Source organism: Rana temporaria, chromosome 6, assembly GCF_905171775.1.
Source record: "Rana temporaria chromosome 6, aRanTem1.1, whole genome shotgun sequence".
Taxonomy (NCBI): domain Eukaryota; kingdom Metazoa; phylum Chordata; class Amphibia; order Anura; family Ranidae; genus Rana; species Rana temporaria.
This window is the reverse complement of record NC_053494.1, coordinates 5,745,945-5,764,932: the sequence shown is the minus strand read 5'-3', so window position 1 is coordinate 5,764,932 and position 18,988 is coordinate 5,745,945. Positions and strand designations below refer to the sequence as shown.

The 18,988-nt window shown below is 39.5% G+C and overlaps 1 protein-coding gene across 2 annotated transcripts in view; it reads right to left on the bottom strand.

The window, feature by feature from the left end:
* Positions 1 to 18,375, bottom strand: part of LOC120942951 — a 116,458-nt gene extending 98,083 nt beyond the window's left edge. For both annotated transcript variants that reach the window (XM_040355939.1, XM_040355940.1), the window contains exons 1-6: positions 18,136 to 18,375; positions 7,917 to 8,049; positions 6,210 to 6,302; positions 6,083 to 6,120; positions 1,400 to 1,655; positions 591 to 785 (exon numbers count right to left, since the gene is read on the bottom strand). In XM_040355939.1, the coding sequence (XP_040211873.1) occupies positions 591 to 785; positions 1,400 to 1,655; positions 6,083 to 6,120; positions 6,210 to 6,302; positions 7,917 to 7,932 (598 nt within the window). In that variant the 5' untranslated portion in view covers positions 7,933 to 8,049; positions 18,136 to 18,375. The remainder of the gene's footprint in view (positions 1 to 590; positions 786 to 1,399; positions 1,656 to 6,082; positions 6,121 to 6,209; positions 6,303 to 7,916; positions 8,050 to 18,135) is intronic.
* Between the last annotated feature and the right edge of the window lie 613 nt (positions 18,376 to 18,988).

The following is an 18,988-nucleotide window of genomic DNA, read 5'->3' as shown; positions in this document are numbered from 1 at the left end:
AGTGCGCATGCTCAGAATCACGTCGAAACAACTGCCTAAGATACGTCGAATCACTGCCTACGACGTGAGCGTAACCTACGCCTAGCCATATTCACAAACTACATAAATGATGTAAAATACGACGGCTGTGTTCCCTGGTCCATACCTTTGCATGAGTTGCGCCTCCTATATGGGAAATAACTTTACGCCGGACGTACGACTTACGCAAACCGCGTATATGATGCGCCGGGCGAAACTACGTTTGTGAATCGGCGTATCTCCCTCATTTGCATATGTGCAAATCTATGGGAGCGTCCGACATAACTATGCGCCCACGATACGACGGCGTAGGCAAGTTACGTCGGTCGTAGGAAGCCTATTTTCAGGCGTATCTAGTTTTGTGGGCACGGCACACAGATACGACGGCGCATAGTTACACTTACGCGGCGTATCTCGAGATACGTTGGCGTAAGTGTTTTGTGAATCGGGGCCTATGTGTCCAGGGGTGTCCACGGGTCTTTAGGGATCCTAGCAATGCCCCTGTTAAACCCACCAGCATTGTGAATTACCATATTATTATCACCAATGGACAGAGATCAAAGGATAATTACCTGACGGATGACAAAATCGCTTTACACTCTCCAGTATTCTTTCAAGTTCTCTTGTATCAGCTTTCTGTGTTTGTGATATGAGGAGGATGTCACTGGCCCATTCTTCAATACGGGGCTGATTCTCCAGGATCCGAGACTTCTCCTGCTCACTGCTGTCCTCCAGATCATCGACCACCACAATGACATTGTCCTTCCCTGGGCACACAGAGGAGGTTATCAGTCATTATAGATACATTTTAATTGACCTGTATTGTTTGAAATGTCTGTCAGTGAAAATGTTCTTTGAATGTCCCTCTCTTTATGTACAATGTATAATTTGAATGAAAACTTCTAATTTAGTGACATTTATTTTAAAGGGGCTGTATAGCGGTTTTGCATACATTTTTTTTTTATTTATGAATGAATTAGGGATCAATGGACAGGGTCACGGGTGCGCGCCGTGGGCGCGCGCCCGCGACCCACGGCTGGGCATTTAAAGAGGACATACCTGTACATGCTTGTGCCCAGCCATGCCATTCTGCCGACGTATATGTACAGGAGGCGGTCCTTAAGTGGTTAAACTTCCCTCCTAAACATCGTTTTCCTTAAATTTCCCTTCTAAGCTTGGGGGGGCGTGTTATATGCCGGCGCGTGTTATACGCCGATAAATACAGTATGTCTTCCTATAAGTGATACTCATTACATATGGTGTGTTTGTATGTTGGACTGTTGGATGGTAGTAGCTTCTGGCAAAGAAGGGGGAGTGTCTGGTTTCCTATTGATTCCTAGCTAACAGAAAGTTCACTTTTGTTGTGTTCTGTGTTCTATACCAAGTATTTTATTGAGGTTCTCCAACTCCTCATCATACAGGGAGTCTGTGACGTTGGTGATGTTGACTCTTCCTCTGTTCTTGGTGTGATACAGAATCCCAAATGTGCACTGAGACAAATCATCCATGAACTGGAATCCATTGTTGGAGATGTAACAAGGTCTAACTTCTATAATTGTCTTTTTTGATTTCAGGAGTTCCACCAGCCAGGAATAATCCTCACTAGAAGATCTGGAGAAGATCCCAACAACGTCCCTCTGAGATGTCCCATCAGTTCATAAGACAAAATAAAAACAAAGGAAGATTAATAATGTATTATCTTGGAGGAAGTCTTAAGGTCCATACACACGATCGGATATTCCGACAACAATTGTCCGATGGACAGTCTGTACGCTCCATCGGACAATTGTTGTCAGAATATCCGACAACAAATGTTGGATGGTCATGCTCTGAAATTGTCCGACAACAAATGTGTTCCGCCTGATTTTCTGATCGTCTGTACACAAGTCAGTTGGACTAAAATCCAAAGTACAAACACGCACGCAAACCAATGCTAAACATCAGACAACAATAGCAGAAGTTGCCCGAAGGGTGGCGGTAAAGAGCATGAAAACCATGTAGTTTGGTGAATGTTGGCTGAAAAAGTTCTGCCGTCTGTATGCAGAACAAGTTTACGGCCAACGCTCTTTGGACAAAAATCCACGGATTTTTCCGATGGAAATCCGATCGTGTGTACGAGGCTTTATACATAAATATTCATTCATTACTGAGCATGTGAGCATAAACATAAATGAACATAATCAGATCTTCCCACCAATCAATGAAATTAAAGTGGGAGTAAACCCCCATACATTAATTGTATCTATGGGTAGGCCTATAATAAGGCTTACCTATAGGTGCTGTGGATATCTCCTAAACGTGCAACATTTAGGAGATATTTACTGTGACATCACCACCTAGGCTATTCATCCAGAGTCCTGTGCCATAAACAGCGGCTCCCCGTGCTGCAGTGATGTCATCACAGCTCCGGCCACTCACACAGCCGCAGTCTGCAAAAGAAGACCGGGTGAAGAGGGAAGCCCTTCCAGCAGTGACAGCTCGGCACTGGAAGGGCTTCGTTCAGAGGTAAGTTTCACATAATATGCTAATATGTAGGGATGAGACCGATGTTCGAGTCGAGCGTAAGTTCGACTCGAATATCGGGTGTTTATGGCCGAATTAAGAACATTATGGGGCCTTCGCAGGAAATTCGAGCACCCGTGGAACGCCCCAATAATGAACGGCGAGACCGTCAATGCTCTGCGAGATCGCAGTGCATTGACGGCTGATGATAGCACAAAGCATGTACCTGACCTGCATGCTTTGGCCAATCACAGCGCGCTCTGCTGTGAGAGCCATGATTGGCCAAAGGTCCACACCCCACAATATGTTAGGATGCTTACATAGCAGCCGTACATAGTTTTATGAATGAGAGCAGCAAAATGACATTTAAAACATGCTCGCAGCTGTAATGTATTGCCGGATCCCAGCAATATACAAAAAATCATTGAAAAAAACGGCATTGGGTCCCCCCCAGTCCGTTAACAGGCCCTTTGGGGAAACCCGCGCCAAGATTAAAAAAAATGGCGTGGGGGTTCCCCCTAAAATCCATACTAGGCCCTTAAGGTCTGGTATGGATATTAAGGGGAACCCTGCACCAAGATTTAAAAAAATGGCATGGGGGTCCCCCCAAAATTCATACCAGACCCTTATCCGACCACGCAACCTGGCATGCTGCAGGAAAAGGGGTGGGACAAGAGATCGCCCTCCCCTGGAACTGTACCAGGCCACATGCCCTCAACAATGGGAGGGTGTTTTGGCAAGTTGGCTTCCCTGTGCAGAATTATGTACCTGTATGTGATTCTGCACCTCTGAATTTGAGGCACGAACATGCGGCGCTGGCGACCTTAAGTCTGCCAGGACCCGCCAATCGTTCCAGAGAAAGAGACAGAACGGCGGTCTGCTGATGTAAAAAAGACAGATCGCCATTCTGTGAGAAGGAGAGGTAGAAATCCTGTGCGTCTGCTAAGCAGTAACATGGATCTCTGCCTTCTCACAGTAAAAGCACCTCACCCACAGTTAGAAAGCACTCCTTAGGAACACATTTAACCTTTTGACCCCCCTGATGTTAACCCCTTCCCAGTGTCATTAGTACAGTGACAGTGCATATTTTTTAGCACTGGCCACTGGTCCCCAAAAAAGTGTCACATAATGTCCAATGTCGCAGTCCCGCTATAAGTTGTTGATCACACCCTTAGTCCGTAGGGTTCAATATTGAGTTGGCCCACCCTTTGCAGCTATAACAGCTTCAACTCTTATGGGAAGGCTCTCCACAAGGTTTAGAAGGGTGTCTTTGGGAATGTCTGATCATTCTTCCGGAAGTGCATTTGTAAGGTTAGGCACTGATGGAGGCCTGGTGGCCTGGCTCACAGTCTCTGCTCTAATTAATCCCAAATGTGTTCTATGGGGTTGAGGTCAGGACTTTGTGCAATACAGTCAAGTTCCTGCGCCCCAAATTCGCTAATCCATGTCTTTATGGATCTTGCTTTGTGCACTGGTGCGCAGTCATGTTGGAACAGCAAGGGGCCGTCCCCAAACTGTTCCCACAAAGTTGGGAGCATAAAATTGTCCAAAATGTCTTGGTATGCTGACGCCTTAAGAGTTCCCTTCACTGGAACTAAGGGGCCAAGCCCAACCCCTGAAAAACATCCCCACACCATTATTCCCCCTCTCCCAAATGATTTGGACCAGTGCACAATGGTGAAAAAATGAAAAACTGACATGAGGACCTGATTGGACCCTTCATGTGAAAGGGGCCCATGATAGGAAGTCTGTTGTCGGCCAGTTCACCAGGTGAAAATAAAAGGAAAAAAAGCCCCCCCCCCCCCCCAAAAAAAGGCAATTTTAAAGTGGCAAGCTGCAGTATATAAAATGTTAGTGTTTAGGTTAAAAGGGGCCTTAAGATTAGTGTTGAGCAGAATATGCCATATTCGATTTCGCGATATATCTCGAATATATATTCGAATATTCGAGATATATTCGCTAAATTCGAATATTCGTGATATTTTATCGAAATTAAATGATTGCGATTTTTCGCTATTGCGAATGCGAAAATAATTGCGATTTTTTGATAACTGCGGTAGGAGCACTCTGATTGGCTCAGAATATTCGTGATATTTTATCGAAATATCGCAACATGCGAATGCGATATTTATTGCGCAATTTCGAGAAATGCTGGAGGAGCGCTCTGATTGGCTCAGAATATTCGTGATATTTTATCGAAATATCGCAACATGCGAATGCGATATTTATTGCGCAATTTCGAGAAATGCTGGAGGAGCGCTCTGATTGGCTCAGAATATTCGTGATATTTTATCGAAATATCGCAACATGCGAATGCGATATTTACTGCGCAATTTCGACAAATGCTGTAGGAGCACTCTGATTGGCTCAGAATATTCGTGATATTTTACAATACAAAATAATTGCGAATATTCGGCAAATGCGGAAGGAGCACTCTGATTGGCTCAGAATATTCTTGATATTTTACAATACAAAATAATTGCGAATATTCGGCAAATGCGGAAGGAGCACTCTGATTGGCTCAGAATATTCTTGATATTTTACAATACAAAATAATTGCGAATATTCGGCAAATGCAGAAGGAGCACTCTGATTGGCTCAGAATATTCTTGATATTTTACAATAGAAAATAAAAAGTGTTTTGCATTGGTGGTGATTCTTTACTCTATCCATCTGTCACAGCCGTTTGTCAATCAAACACCTTGAAGATTGAACACGTTCATGCTGCATGCTTTGGACTTTTTTTCACTTCACATATCAAAGACATTTTTATGAAAGATTATTTTTCTATTATTGGGACTATATTTCTTTATATATTTGTTTCACTGTGTATTTCACAAGTTATTTGCGCTTGCTTATTTTATAATTTGCCCACATGTCTTGTCACTAGACATATTTTTTATTCTTGTAGAGCGACTCCATTTTCTGTCTTGTATTAATTTATGTTGTATAACATTTTTGAGTTGCTGCTGTATTCTCCCCTTTTTTTAAGGTATGCGCAATTTTTTCCTTCTTACAAAAAAAAATAATATCAAACATACAAATATTCATAACATACACATACACAAAGCCCCCCCCTTTTGCATCAGAGACAATCAGAGTTCTCCTACCAAAGTTATCGAAAATTCGCAATCATTTTCGCATTCGCAATAGCGAAAAATCACAATTTTTTTTTTTCAATTTGGCAACATAAAAGGATCGCCTCAGCTTAGCTACTCGGCCCAGGGTCTCTAATCATACCAGCAATGCTTTTAGACGTCGATAGGATGTGATCTGTTTTAAAAATCAAATTGAAAAAATGCGAATATTCGGAATTGCGAATATTCACCGCGAAATTCGAAATATAGCGCGATTTCTCGAATATGCCATATCCGAGCCGAATATTCGCAATGCGAATATTCGTGAGCAACACTACTTAAGATGTCACACCAACCCACTATAAGGTGTTGAAATACTGCATTGAAGGAATCGATCTAATCTCTTATAATCAACGAGGCAACTCTGCCTTTTCTGTTGACTGAAATAAAAGCAAAGCAGGGTCAACTCTATACACGTTACTTACCTGGGGGGGATCTGTGTTGGATGAACTGGGGGGACTTTCTAAATAAAAAACAAAGGTATGTCATCAACGAATATATATAATATTGTAACAAACAACACATTATTACAGTCTATAAATAAATACTCACCTTGATTGTAGGGATTTCTTTGTGGAGGTGATAGATTGGAGACATAAGATCTCCCCAGGTCTGTGGGCTTTAGGTTGGAAAAGAGCTGGTAACCTGGAACAGCATGATATTACATGAAGGGAGAGGTTAGGAGATAGAAGAAGAAGAAGAAGAAGAAGAAGAAGAAGAAGAAGAAGAAGAAGAAGAAGAAGAAGAAGAAGAAGAAGAAGGAGAAGAAGAAGAAGAGGGAGAAGAAAAAGAGGGAGAAGAAGAAAAAGAAGAAGAAAAAGAAGAAGAAGAGGGAGAAGAAGAGGGAGAAGAAGAAAAAGAGGGAGAAGAAGAAAAGGAAGACGAAGACGAAGAGGAAGAATAAGAAGTAATAGAAGAAGAAGAGGAAGAAGGAGTAGTAGAAGAAGAGGAAGAAGTAGAAGAAGAGGAAGATAAAGAAGTAAAAGAAGAAGAGGAAGAAAAAGGAGTAGTAGAAGAGTAAGAAGAAGTAGTAGAAGAAGTAGAAGAAGAAGAGGAAGAAGAAGGAGTAGTAGAAGAAGAGAAAGAAGAAGAGGAAGAAGAAGAAGAAGAAGAAGAAGAAGAAGAAGAAGAAGAAGAAGAAGAAGAAGAAGAAGAAAAATAAAGATAATCTCCAGGCAATAAATGGTTCATTATGCTTAAAATATACCTTTTTCCTTGCAGCAACATGTTTTGGGGTACGGAATATATTTAGGGACTTCAAGCAATGCTGGACAAGAAACATATGACAACAAGATTGTCCTCCCTCCTATGAGAACTCTGTAGTGTAGTAATGATGAAGGCACCACTGAAAGTTGACCAACATCCTCCTTTTCCCTCCCACTTTCTTCCTCTCCTTCCTTTCTCCCATCTTACCCCATACCTGTCTTACTATAGCTTATCTTACTATATTGTCAAAAGTCTTGGGATGCCTTTACGAAACACCTTTCCATGTCTTGGACCTTGCTTTGTGCACTGGTGGAACAGGGAAGGGGCACCTTCAAAAACACTAATCCGCATGCAAGCAAACAACGATCGGCCAACACATGTGAGGGATCGCCGTGAACATCAGATCATGGGTAGTAATTCCAGCAACTCCTCTATAAATCTAAAGTGGTAACCTGTAAATGCTTTTAAAGCGTCACCTATGAATAGTAACATTTACGTTGTTTGTTGCCATAGCACGGGCGCAATTTTAAAGCGTGACATGTTTGGTATCTAATTACTTGTTGCAACATCATCTTTCACATTCTACAAAAATAATTGTGTTATGATTTTTTTTTGCATTAAAATAAAAAAACATTACCCCCCCCCCCCACCAAAAAAAAACAGCTACGCAAATACCGCGCGACATAAAAAAATATATAAAAAGTGTCAGAAAGGCCCAGATTGGAAGTGGGTAGAAAAACACGTTGGTTGACCCAGATCATGATATCTGGATGAAATTAATAAGGAAGGAAGAAATGTACAAATCAAGAAATGTTGGACTGTGGTCCTAGTAGAAGCTCCCATGATTTTTGATAAGCCGTTGCAGCATTCATGGCAATAATATTAATGATGGGCTGAAATTTGTAGGCAACAGAGAAAAACAAATATGGTTTAAAAATATTCTACAATGCTTAAGAGATTTTTATCAACATTTTCACATTTGGTCATATAGAAATAATTGTGCAGAAAGATAATAAAAGTTGGACAGAATCATCAACAGTCCATAGGACTTACTTTGCATCTCTTCCATGATTTTTCTTATCTATGGCTTAGGAAAGGTGTATCTCACAGTCTGATCCATTCTGTTGCTAGTAATTGAACTCTTGGTCTGAAATTCCTCTGGATGGTGCATTCAATAATAATATTTCTAAAACAAGAAAAATAAAGAAACCATGACTATTGTATAACAGATGTTATCTGCTTACCCTTTAGGTAGGCAGCCACTGTGCCTATCAAACCCAGCAACTGTGCCTATCAAATGCAGCCACTGTGCCCATAAATTGCCACCACTGTGCCATCAAACGCAGCTTCTGTGCCCCATCAATTTCTGCCAGTGTGTGCCCATCAATTACTGCCAGTGTGCCCGATCAATTGCTGCCAGTGTGTGCCCATCAATTGCCGCCAGTGTGCTCCCAGTTTGCCTCATCAAATGGCACCAGCGTGGCTGCCAGTTTGCCCCATCAAATGCTGCCAGTATGCTGCCAGTTTGCCCCATCAAATGCTGCCAGTGTGCTGCCAGTTTGCCCCATCAAATGCTGCCAGTGTGCTGCCAGTTTGCCCCATCAAATGCCGTCAGTGTGCTGCCAGTTTTCCCCCCCTAATTGCCGGGCTTCTCTGGACATGGAGCTGTCAAGGTGATCTTTTCAAACAAAATATACAATTGAGCTTCAAAAGCTACTTGATCTAAAATAAACACATGGACAAATCAAAGCTTAAAAAGACCTGCAATCCATTGATTACTCACTATCTCCAGCAGGATATTGATCGCTCGTTATTGACTATTTGACACCCCCTACATACAGTAGGTGAGGGCAGCCTATTGCATTAGGGCAGGGGTGGCCAACCAGTGGCCCGGGGGCCACATGTGGCCCGCGGAGCCCTCTGATGTGGCCCACGACCTCCTGCTCTGGAATGGTGGGTTGACAAGCCCAGATCGCAGGTTGCCAACCCGCCATACTGCAGCATCAGTGTTGTGAATGGTGGTGGTAGAGGAAGAAAGCGGCTGCAGAGCAGAGCCCCATAGGCTGATGCTTTCTCTACAGCTAGTCTATGGCAAATAAAGCAGGATAGACACAGGTGCATTTTGCTGCACCCACGTTGTGGGTAAACCACAGCACATCAGGGTGAAAGCAGTCTTAGGCCCTTTTCACACGATCAGCCCAACCAAATAGGACCCTCAATTAACCTCTACAGAGCGACAGATATCCGTTTACGCTCGCCTACCTCTAATTCAAACAACAAAAGGGAATTCGTCCCATTCCATCTGGGAGGATCGGAGGACCTATAGAGTAGCCGTGATCTGTCATCCGTCCGCTCCGCTCAATGTGGCCCGCGACTGGTTACCAAGTTGCTTAAGTGGCCCTCACTCTTCAAAAGGTTGGGCACCCCTGCATTAGGGTGTGCACCCCAAAGCTCATGCACGCATGCATGCGTGTGTATGTATGTGTACTGACTACATTGTGCTCTGCCCAGCTTCTCTTGGTAGGCTGGAGTCCGTCCCACACTTCAGGCTGTGTTTACTCCTTCCTCTCCCTTCCGCTCAAGCTTCCGGCACCGCTTGTTGCAAAATCAAATAACGTTGGGAAAAGGGGTGGGAACAGTGTCGTTCCCATTGACTAAGGAGGCAGCAGAGACGTGGACTGTAGCCTTGGGCTTTTTACAGACACTACATGATTGGCAACCTTGGTGATTAGGGTGTGCCTAGGCACATACGGCACACCCCCTGTACACTCCTATGACCCTCTAGTTTAAGCAATTCCTGGATGCCCCAAGGATTCAGGGGGTTTTCTCTTGGTTCCAATGTCGTCCCCTATCCTTCTTTAAGTGCCCCCTGCCACACCACATACAATTTTCCTTGCTTATTCCCTACCATTCTCTCTTCTCTTGCTCTAATGTCTATACTCATTGCCACCTTTTTGTACTTAAGGCAATGACCTGGTAGTTGGGTCATCTTAAAATGGTTCTAAAGGCTGAAGGTAAAAAAAAACTTCTGTGTGCAGTGCCCCTCCCAGCTGCCCCAATCCTTATTAGAGCCCCTGGTGCTTCAAAAAACATCCCCCCGCCCACCCCCACCATACGAATATATGCGCTTGGTGTCCTAAAAGGGGCCAGATGCATGGATGGGGAGGTTGGTGGATAGGGGAGGCAGCGCCCGTGCACCCACAATGGACGGGCTATCCCTGCCCACAGGTAAGTTTCAGATAAGCCCCATAATCCACCTCACTTCCCTCTTCACGAAACTCTCAGACAATTCAGAAAAGTGTACTGATCTGCTGATCTAAAACTTGTGAACCAATTCGTAGGAGTGGATTGGAAAAGTAGCCGCCAGGTGTTCCCTGAGATAATTGTTAGTGGAGTGAATTGCGACAATTAGTGCGCTGTCACTAGCAACCTGGCATGCATACCAATGTACCGTATTTTCCGGCGTATAAGACGACTTTTTGCATCCAAAAATCATGCCCCAAAAGTCGGGGGTCATCTTATACGCCGGGTACCTGTCTGTCAGACGGCGGCCATCCATTATTCAAAAGCCGCGCCTCCTCCTCTGACTGTTCCGTGATAGGCGGAACACTAATTTTCCCAGCAGAGCCTCTGTTCAGTGTTCCGCCTATCACAGATGCCTTCTCATCCTCAGCCTTGGCCTCGGATGAGAGGGCAACCGTGATAGGCGGAACACTGAACAGAGGCTCTGCTGGGAAAATTAGTGTTCCGCCTATCACGGAACAGCCTGAGGAGGAGGCGCGGCTTTTGAATAATGGAATCACCGCCGTCTGACATACTCTGCAAACAGGAGAAGGTAGGGAGATCGTCGAGGCAGGGAATGGAATGGCACAGTGAGGCATGTATAGATGGCACAGTGAGGCATGTATAGATGGCACAGTGAGGCATGTATAGATGGCACAGTGAGGCATGTATATATGGCACAGTGAGGCATGTATAGATGGCACAGTGAGGCATGTATGATGGCACAGTGAGGCATGTATAGATGGCACAGTGAGGCATGTATAGATGGCACAGTGAGGCATGTATAAATGGCACAGTGAGGCATGTATAGATGGCACAGTGAGGCATGTATAAATGGCACAGTGAGGCATGTATAGATGCAGGGATGGACTGGCAAATTGGGACTACAGGGAGTTTCCCGGTGGGCCGATGGCTCAGTGGGCCGTCTTCAGTGACAGCGGACTGCCGCCCTCCTCCGCTTCTCTGTCTCTCCCTCCCTGCAGCGCTCACCTGGGGGGAATAAAGAAGCAGGGGAGGACCAGAGGAGCAGGGGGGATGACAGAGGAGCATGGGGGGAGGGGACAGACAGCTGACTCAACAGCTATGGCCTGGGAGTTTCTCACTTCTGCCTAATCTTGTACCATAAGAGGGGGCACTGTTAAATGCCGAGGGGCATGGGGAAGAGGTGACAGAGATAGAACAGAGGACATAGTGGACATATGCCTCTAACAGGTGTCATGCGATGTGTTGTCAAAAACCTCTTCCTATCCAGGCGTTGCTTCCAAAATATTCAGACATAACTTCATTATATGATGGTTTATTCTTCCAACGATTATGACAGCAAACAGACTCATGCTTACGTTGTTACAGCTTAGTCAAACATCATGGCAGGTAGGCATCACAAAGTTACAGAAGGAGGAAATAGATGTTAAGATGATTTGATCTCTCTTGCTTGGAAGAGGGTCCCATCCCTCCCCCCATCTCTCCTGTCGGGCCGGGAGACCCAGGAAATCCTAACTTACTATGCTTACCACGTGTACATTTATACAGGTTTAACAGCTAACTAAGCACAATTGGCTCGTTTCCAAACAAGGTCGCGATGAGCTCTAACGCTCGCTATGTACATTTAAGTAACATCTCCTCCCCTATCCTTGACTTAGGACTTTTAAGAATAGATATGGCCTAACCTACCATCTGTTCTGTTGTCCTACATTGACCTTCGTTTGTCTTTAACAAACCTTCAAATGCTACCATGTTTAAGCATTGATTCAGAGACCTTTATAACATAATATCAATACATTTAAAATCTAACAATTCCCCCTTAATGCACTGTAATTAACAAATAAAATAAGTGCATTCATCTTAAAAAGGTTTCTGATTCACTTTTTTTTTAAATACAAACAATACAATTTAACATTTCAGATATTGTACATAAACTTTTTCCAAAATTCAGAGATATTCTTGTGAAATATTTAACCATTTCATTTCTTTAAGAAACTATAAATTATCATATTATTAATTAATTTTTAATTTATTCTCCATCTAAATGATGTACTATTAAAAATTTTCTTCCTTTACCTTCATAAATTTTACTTCTTATAACTTCAACCATATCATATAATTATTTTATATTTTATCATAAAGAAGAAATAAATATATTTTTGATGTATCAAATTATATTTCTCTATAATATTAATTAATAAATACAATGTTTTAATTTCTTTTGAAATTTCAATAACCAAATTTCTTCAGTATAAGTTTTTTATACATTATCCTAGACACTGAACAATTATAAACATAATACATAATCTATTTGTTTGTGGATACATAAAAACATAACTTTCCCATTATTTGATTGTCGTATTTTTATATATTCTATCTTTTTCTATTTATTTTCTATCTTTTTAATCTATTCATTTTATTTATCTATCTATATAATTTATTTATCTATCCATATCATTTATTTATCTATCCATGAAAAGGCAAGCAACTCTTTCTTTTATTTATTTTTCAATGTTCCATATTATTTAATTCAACAATAATTCTGTTTAGATACTTTAAAAATCCTTTTCTTCCACACAAACTTGTATGTTTAACTATATTAATACTTCAAATGTATACTTTGTTATACATTCGTGTAATAACAAACTATCCATCCAATATTCCCAAGTTATGTGTTCTATAAAAATGAATAAAAAAGTAATTATTCTATGTGAAATAATAATTTTATGTGTATCAATATGTATTCTTATAAAAGATTTAGAAACCAAAATATAACAACTATTTTTCCATATTTCAAAAAATTCAAAAAATTCCTATATTAGAATTACATTCCAACTCCCCCTTACATAATGATCAATCGATCAATATGTCACTTTTGATGTAAGTCCATATGAATAAATCATTGAAGTTCATCCAAAAATGTTGATCCTTGATAACATAATCAAAAAATAATTTTGAAAAAACTAGAAGTAATAACCAAAATAGAATTTTAGTTGTGCTTGTTTCATGGTCATGAAAGAAAACAAAAAATAAAATAACCTTCCCAATTGAAATCTGATATTTCAGTTGGCATTCCTATTGATATCCTTGGTACGTTCAGAATTATAATTCCTAACTTTAGCTACTGGAATAAATTATGAAACATACTCATAAAAAGTAGAAATCTTATTCAAAACATAATTTCTATTCAAATTTAGCAAAGGCCTAGCCGTATTTTGTGAACAAACTTCTGAAATTCCTATACTTGTACTTTGTCCTATTCAACAGATTGCAAATAACTACATATGCTAATTTTAAAAAAACATAGAAGAACAGACATTCTTCATCCTGTCATTAACTCAAAAAAAATGTAACCAACCCTTACTTTAGAAAAGGTTTTAAACCAAAAATATAACAGGCAAATAAGTCACTTAGTATTTACCTTTTCTTGAATCATCTTACCCTATTTAGACTCTAAAATACTATTGTAGTGTTCTATAATCTCTGGGTACTAAAGATGATAAGAAACAATAACTTTATCAAATACTAAAATTGCATACATGTCCTCCATCACCTGTCCTATAAAAATGAAAAAATCATTATCTGATTCCATGGTTTGAAAACAACCCCAATGGAATGTGACAAAGTTCATAACTTAGCTTTCATTAAAAATATATTATTTTTTTCCTAGAATTACCTCAATTAATTTTATCAAAAATTAACTAAAAATATACTTGTATACTCCTTCAGCAGGTGAAAAAAATCTAATATACTCAATCTACATATATTGCAAATCTCTCAATACTTTATAGTATCAGATCACTCTTTGCCTTTTGGATTGCTCTATAAACATAATAAAACAATATTCAAGAAGTTTGATGACAAAAATGCTCTAATAATGAGTAGTTCAAAATTTCTTTCATTAGCTCAAAAAAAAAAAAAAAATCAATTAATCAATTTGTCAGTCAATCTGTCAGGTACCTGGATATGCAAAAATAAATATTTTCATTTAAAAATAATTCTATCCATTATTGTTGGAATCAATTATTTTTACAATGAATTTTATCTTCATTATCAGTCTGTACTGAGACAAAATTTTCATCGTCCCCCTTTTTATTCTGTGACTAATTATATTTTGTAAAAGTAATATTTTTATCATATTATTGTACTTTTCTTTACTATACTTTACTTATAATAGCTTTAATTTTGCAAAAGAACATTTAGGTTGGGTATCCTAAATATCTTTTTTTTCAAAAAGAAACTTAAATCATGTTTAAGTATTTTTCCTTTTTAACCAACTTATACAGTATGGTTAATTGTAACCACATGCCCTGTCACTCTGACTGCTAAACAAACAAGTCTTAAGATCACTTTTTCAGTGTAGACAGATACTCAGAAAGTTTCATCTGTGCCTCCTGGATCCATTTAATAAAAGCAAAAAAACCCTCTCAATAAATATCCACTGAAAAATTGATAAAGTAACCTTTGCATGATTTACTTGCATAATTGTGGCTTATTACACTGCATAATTTTAGCTTCAACTGACCTTACTTTTTAACATCCAGTTGTCACTCAGACAAAAGCTTAATCAAAGTCTTGTGTTGACACCTCATGTTTAAAAATAACACCTTTAACAAATGGTGTAAAATCCACGTGTTTTTTTAAAACAATTACTTTAGTTAGTACTTAGTAATACCTTATTAAATATTTTTTTCCATCCATGAAACTTTATTTCAGATTTCTGAAAAAAGTTTAAACACTAACGTGTTCAGATCCATAGGGGAAAAAACTCTTGTCATGACTGACCATCTGCTTCGTAACTCTACCTCCATTTCTCTGTTAATGACACACTCTCAGAGAAAGATCTGTCACTGTCAGTCTTAGCTACCATTCACTATACAATTTTCAACCAATCTCATTTTATCGTTTTTACAATTTTTAACCTTTTTTCAAAATTTTAAAACATATTTGGTTTGTACATCTGCTAAAAATCATGTACATTACATTATAATATGACTTTGATTATAATAATGACAAAACATTGTCTAGGATAAAATCTCATGAAACTTCACAGATTAGTTCCAGCCTAATGAACTGTGAATTGGCCAATTTCCTGAGAAAATTCCTCCAAACAAAATTCTCATTCTCATCTGAAATAGTCAATTATAAAAACTTTTAACAATACTTTTTCTTCAATTTTTGCTAATTTTAGATTGAACAAAACTTTCATATTTTAATATTTTTCCTGGGTAAACTTTAGTAATTTAGAACAATTTACTACTTTTAATTAAATAACCAAACCCAAGTTTGGAAACTTTTGTAAAATTACTCAATCCTTAACTTATTATTTCTACAACCAAATCTGTAGGATTTTTGTTAAATACTAAATACCTTGTTGTTTACCATTAACTGAATTTTATACAGTTCTTACATAATCTTAATCAATAGTTTTTCCTTTAAACTTCTACCCCTGTTCTGTGCTTTAAATGACATGCAATAACACATTTATGTTGTTTAGGGCTAAAATATTCCTAAACATATATATGCAGCATTAAACTTAATTTCCTTATTAAAGAACTTCTTACACTCTGGTATTAATTAATTAATTACCCCACTACTGTTTACATGCCTGCACATATATATATATATATATATATATATATATATATAGAATATATAAATTCCCGAATATTACTGAGATATACTTCTGAACCTTGAGATTTTTAACCATCCCATGTTAAACCACTTATATAAAAAACATATTTACCCCTTGTTTAGAATGATTTTCCTGTGTACACTTAAAAAAACAAGAGATGCAATGTCCTTTAACTTTGTCTTCTTAACTTTAGTTTCTTTCGTTTGTTTGTTACATTGTCTATCTTTGGTGATTTTTCTTGTTGCATTTTCATGTTGCTGTATCTTCATACGTTGCTTTATCTTGGAAGAGTAATGTCCTTATCTTATTCATTGAAGAATTAATTTTCTAACAGTTCTTGTCTTTTTCCTCTGGCCCGCCTTCTTTTTGGCTCACGTGTTAGTGTAAATGTTTATTTAAGCTTGTAAAGTAGCCTCAAGTAAACCAATGTAAAGATGCGTGCGTAAAAAATAATGTCTTTCTCCTTTTTGTGTATGCGAAAGGAATGTATAATGTATAGTGTATTCTTGGACAGTTCAAACATCAAAATCCATAATAGCTCACTCAAAGTGTACATCTGCCTGTGTGACTACAATGGTGGCCTTAAAAAATAACGTGAAGCTTCTATTTGGCAGCTTTCTTCACGTACGTAAACGTCTACGATTTTTCTCCATAACCTGAAAAGTCCTCAATGGATTTTGCATGATATCTTGAAACCTTCTGTCCAAAATAGCTTTGGCTCAGTAGCCCTGTGTAAGCCTTGTACGTTTTTTTTTTTTTCTTCTGCTCGTAATCTACAAGCATTCTGACAGGTGAGAAAACAAATAAAAACTCACCCTGTGTTTTAGAGCCTTCTTGTTGTCTGATGGAACACAAATGCCTTTTCGTTTCTATAGGTTCTTTGGTCGTATTTTTCTTCAAGACTTGAAAGAACAACTTTGACTTCATTTCTTCAGTTCCCCCTTGTCAAGGCTTTAGGAAAAAAATGACCAGTCTGGCTGGCGCGACAAATGTTAAATGCCGAGGGGCATGGGGAAGAGGTGACAGAGATAGAACAGAGGACATAGTGGACATATGCCTCTAACAGGTGTCATGCGATGTGTTGTCAAAAACCTCTTCCTATCCAGGCGTTGCTTCCAAAATATTCAGACATAACTTCATTATATGATGGTTTATTCTTCCAACGATTATGACAGCAAACAGACTCATGCTTACGTTGTTACAGCTTAGTCAAACATCATGGCAGGTAGGCATCACAAAGTTACAGAAGGAGGAAATAGATGTTAAGATGATTTGATCTCTCTTGCTTGGAAGAGGGTCCCATCCCTCCCCCCATCTCTCCTGTCGGGCCGGGAGACCCAGGAAATCCTAACTTACTATGCTTACCACGTGTACATTTATACAGGTTTAACAGCTAACTAAGCACAATTGGCTCGTTTCCAAACAAGGTCGCGATGAGCTCTAACGCTCGCTATGTACATTTAAGTAACATCTCCTCCCCTATCCTTGACTTAGGACTTTTAAGAATAGATATGGCCTAACCTACCATCTGTTCTGTTGTCCTACATTGACCTTCGTTTGTCTTTAACAAACCTTCAAATGCTACCATGTTTAAGCATTGATTCAGAGACCTTTATAACATAATATCAATACATTTAAAATCTAACAGGCACCGAACTGATTCTTTGCCCCGGGTGAAATAATGTCTAGCTTCCCCACTGGTACTGCCTCTAAGAGTACCAGTACCAGCCGTTCTACTATAATAAAGTAGAATGGCTAGTTAAGGAGGAGAGGGGGCTCGGGTGGCTAGGGGGGGGGGGGGTGCAGGAGTTGTCCGGCCGCCATGGGAGAGACCTGTCAAAGTGGGCCAGTCTGGATGAAGTCCAGGGCCAAATTTCTGTCCCAGTCCAGCCCTGTATAGATGGCACAGTGAGGCATGTATAGATGGCACAGTGAGGCATGTATAGATGGCACAGTGAGGCATGTATAGATGGCACAGTGAGGCATGTATAGATGGCACAGTGAGGCATGTATAGATGGCACAGTGAGGCATGTATAGATGGCACAGTGAGGCATGTATAGATGGCACAGTGAGGCATGTACAGATGGCACAGTGAGGCATGTATAATGGCATAGTGAGGGGTTATCTTATACGGTGAGTATATCCCAAAACCAACATTTTAGCTGGAAAATTAGGAGGTCGTCTTATACGCCGGCAAATACGGTACTATAGTAATCATTCCTTATCTCACTATACATTTCACGTCCTGTTTGATACATTTGTTATAAATCAGCCATGTTAATGTACAAAGCAATCATAAAATGATTCAAATGGTAACTTAAAATTCATAAAAGTAACATGCAGTATCAATCATTAATGTAGAACAATCATACCTCTCTTGCTGACATGACACCGATCCTCACACCTTCCCGAATGTGGCCAAAGGTGACGTCTCTCCAGTTCATATTTGTGACCACAGCTTTGATTTTTCCATAATCACATCTATTAAATCTACCTAAACTATGTAGGATAAATAATCGTTCCTTGTATCCAACTCTTGGGCACTTGTGTACAAGCTTTCCCGGAGGTTTCAACACAAATGTGTTCCCTTGTAAAGTGTGCGCTTCGAGACATTGTACTGTGTAATGTTTATTGTTCTTTTTTACAATCTTAGCTGGATTTCTTTAACTCTTCTTCCTCCTTCCACCCGGGATGAATATTTTAGTGACCTTTGATCTTTTTTTCATGAACTTGAATGTGTTTTATTCAACCTACCCATGTTTACTAATGTATAAATGTAGAAAGAAGAACGCCAAACTGATATAATGTACAAATTATTTAATCACTTGCTTACTGGGCACTTCAACCCAGACCAATTTATAGCTTCCAGCACTGATGCACTTTGAATGACAATTGCGCGGTCATACAACGCTGTACCCAAATGACATTTGTATCATTGTTTTCACACAAATAGAGCTTTCTGTTGGTGGTATTTGATCACCTCTGCGGTTTTTATTTTTTGTGGAAATATTCAAAAAAGACAGATTACATTTTTTTTATATTTTTGTATATTTTGTTATAAAATTTTGCCAACAGGCCATTTTTCTCCTTCATTGATGTACGCTGGTACATCAATGAAGGAGAAAAATGGCCTGTTGGCAAAATTTTATAACAAAATATACAAAAATATAAAAAAAATGTAATCTGTCTGCACTGATGGGCACCGATAAGGCGGCAAGGGTGGGC